We start from the raw sequence: 2,632 nt of genomic DNA, 5'->3' as shown, positions 1-2,632 counted from the left end.
TAGATAGATATATAGATAGATAGATAGATAGATAGATAGATAGATAGATAGATAGATAGATAGATAGATAGATAGATAGATAGATAGATAGATAGATAGATAGATTAGATAGATTACTTCTCTCCTGTTCTATTATGACGTACTTTTTTTGGTAGAACTTCATTTATTGGATCAAACGTTTTTTTCTTGTTTTTAATTATATTTTTAATCTAAATCAACATTAAACAATTTTTAACCATTTTGTCTATTATTCAAATATCTTTCATACCGCTCTCGTTCAAACGTTGTAAAATGCAACCATTTGCCATATGAGAACGTTCACAGCGATCGGTTTCTCTAGCTATCACATTATTACATTCTGCTATAATAGTTTTAAGGTGATTCTTATCGATGGCATTGTTAAATAAGTAAGTGAAAAATGGTATTATTTCAGATTCATTTAGGGAGTTATCGGCTGAGAACAAGTTATGTTTTTTCATTATACAATAACGTATACATTTGGCATTTCTCACAGCATCACGTGATCCATTTGCAATATCTTCGAAACCGGCTGTAATGAGAGAAATGTAATCAAATACTTTTTAATTTTTTATTAAAAGGACCTTTCACACAAATAGTTTTAAACTTAGAAAAATAAGAAATTATAAGTCCACTCTGTGCCCTCTCTAAAATATTGCAAATACTTACTATCACTTATTTCAATCTTTTTAGTATTCTCCTCATCTTCATAACAATCTTCAACAGAAGCTTTAGCTAATTCCATTAAGCCATCTAGAGATTGCTAAAAAGATTCAAAAATTTAATTTTAAAAGAAATTGAAAATTGTATTAAATGCTTTTTCCAAAAACTCGTACCTGCCAAGCTTCCTCTATGAAAATTGCTAAAATTACTATTATAAATATTTTCATATTTTTCTCCTGATTTATAAATAGAATTTAATTTTATCTTGAAAAATTTAAAGGTTTTATTTAAATCAAAGTATAAGTGCAACTAAATTTCTTTGTAAATTTTCAATTGTTTTATACCGTATACTAAAAATTTTAAGTAATTATTGAAATATAATTTTCACACTGCATTTAAACAACTATTTAATTGCTAAAAAACAATAAAACATTAAGCAATGTTTCACATTAAATCCAAAGTTGTTTTCATAATAAAATATGATAATTGTTTTACTAAATTTTGAAGCTGTTATGATCAAATATCCGTTCAAAATTATACTACGAACAAAATACTATAACATAAGTATTTGGAGTTAACCTATTGTTCGTGGTTTCAGTCTATAATGAGTAATACTATCCGCTTTACTAATGAGATAAATAAATTTCGTCAGTATTGCAAAACCCAATACATATATCACTAGTCTGAACTATAGATTAAACTATAGTCAGAGCAGTATTTTATGCTCTGTACTATATATAGATTTGTCTATAGTCTGGCCTATAGCTTACAATAGTCCGTTTTATATATTAGTCTATAGTCTGAACTATTGCTTAGTTTATTGTCTGGATTGTAACTCAATCTTTAGTCTAGATTATAGCTTAGTATCTATTCTAGATTATAGCTCTATAGTCTGAGTTATAAGGCTATTGCCTGGACTAATAGTTCAGGTGGACTGTAAATAGGCCTATAATCTTGACTATATTCTGCAATATAGATTCTTTTACGGCTTGGACTATAGATAAGTCAGAAGTCTGGCCTAAAAATATATGTATTATCTGGAATAAAGATTAGTCTATAGACTGGTCTATAGATTAGTCTACAGTCTGTACAAAAGTCTGAACTAAAGATAGATGTATTATCTGTAGTATAGATGAGTCTACAGACTTTCCTATAGATTAGTCTACAGTCTGCACATAATTATAGGTCTTTAGATAAGTCTTTAGACTGGACTACAGATTAGTCTATAGTTAAGTCTGCAATCCGAACTATATATTAGCCTTTAGACTAGATTATGTATTAGTCTATACTCGCTATTGCAGATTAGTCTATAGTCTAGACTTTATATCAGACTATATTCTATATTATAGATCAGTATATATCCTGGACTATAGATGAGTCTATAGTCTGGATGTAGTCGGAACTATATATTAATCTATAATCGGGAATATAGCTTATTTTGTAGTCGGTCTGGACTGCATAGTAGTCTATAGTCTGTAGTATACAATATACAATGCAGTCTATAGTCTGCATTTTAGATTACTCTATAGTCCGTACTATAAGTCTATATTATGGATTATAAAATAGTCTATCGTCTGGACTATAACAAAGTATATAGCCTGACCTGTAGCTTAGTGCAACTCTCCACAATAACTTAGTCTCATTTGGGTTATAATATAAACTAAAGTCTTCACTACGGCTCTGTCTATATTCTGAACTGTTGATTAGTCTATAGCCTTGACTACAGCTTGGTCTATATTTTAGGCTGTAGTGTAGTATACATTATAGATGAATCCATAGTCAGAAGTGTAGATTAGTTTATAATCAGGACTATAAATTTTAGCCTTATATGTAGTGTGAACCGTGGATTAGTCTATAGTCTGGACTATAGATTAGTCTATAGTCTGGACTATAGATTAGTCTATAGTCTGGACTATAGATTAGTCTATAGTCTGGACTATAGATTAGTCTA

At 29.1% G+C, this 2,632-nt stretch overlaps 1 protein-coding gene across 1 annotated transcript; it reads right to left on the bottom strand.

Moving 5' to 3' along the window:
• Positions 1 to 149: 149 nt before the first annotated feature.
• Positions 150 to 985, bottom strand: LOC111681991 (general odorant-binding protein 19d-like). Its single transcript, XM_023443903.2, has 3 exons — positions 855 to 985; positions 688 to 781; positions 150 to 550 (listed from the first exon to the last, which is right to left on the bottom strand). The coding sequence occupies exons 1-3, from the start codon at positions 906 to 908 to the stop codon at positions 252 to 254; spliced, it is 447 nt and encodes a 148-aa protein (XP_023299671.2). The 5' UTR covers positions 909 to 985; the 3' UTR covers positions 150 to 251.
• Between the last annotated feature and the right edge of the window lie 1,647 nt (positions 986 to 2,632).

Source organism: Lucilia cuprina, chromosome 3, assembly GCF_022045245.1.
Source record: "Lucilia cuprina isolate Lc7/37 chromosome 3, ASM2204524v1, whole genome shotgun sequence".
Taxonomy (NCBI): Eukaryota; Metazoa; Arthropoda; class Insecta; order Diptera; family Calliphoridae; genus Lucilia; species Lucilia cuprina.
The sequence above is the reverse complement of the archived record's forward strand: the minus strand, read 5'-3'. Positions and strand labels throughout refer to the sequence as shown.

Bases quoted from the DNA above. Each gene is read 5' to 3' on its own strand.
- LOC111681991 (XM_023443903.2), bottom strand. From the start codon at position 908: ATGAAAATATTTATAATAGTAATTTTAGCAATTTTCATAGAGGAAGCT. The intron at 782-854 runs GTACGAGTTTTT...GAATCTTTTTAG, and splicing joins TCATAGAGGAAGCTTGGCAG to CAATCTCTAGATGGCTTAAT. The intron at 551-687 runs GTAAGTATTTGC...CTCTCATTACAG, and splicing joins AAAGATTGAAATAAGTGATA to CCGGTTTCGAAGATATTGCA.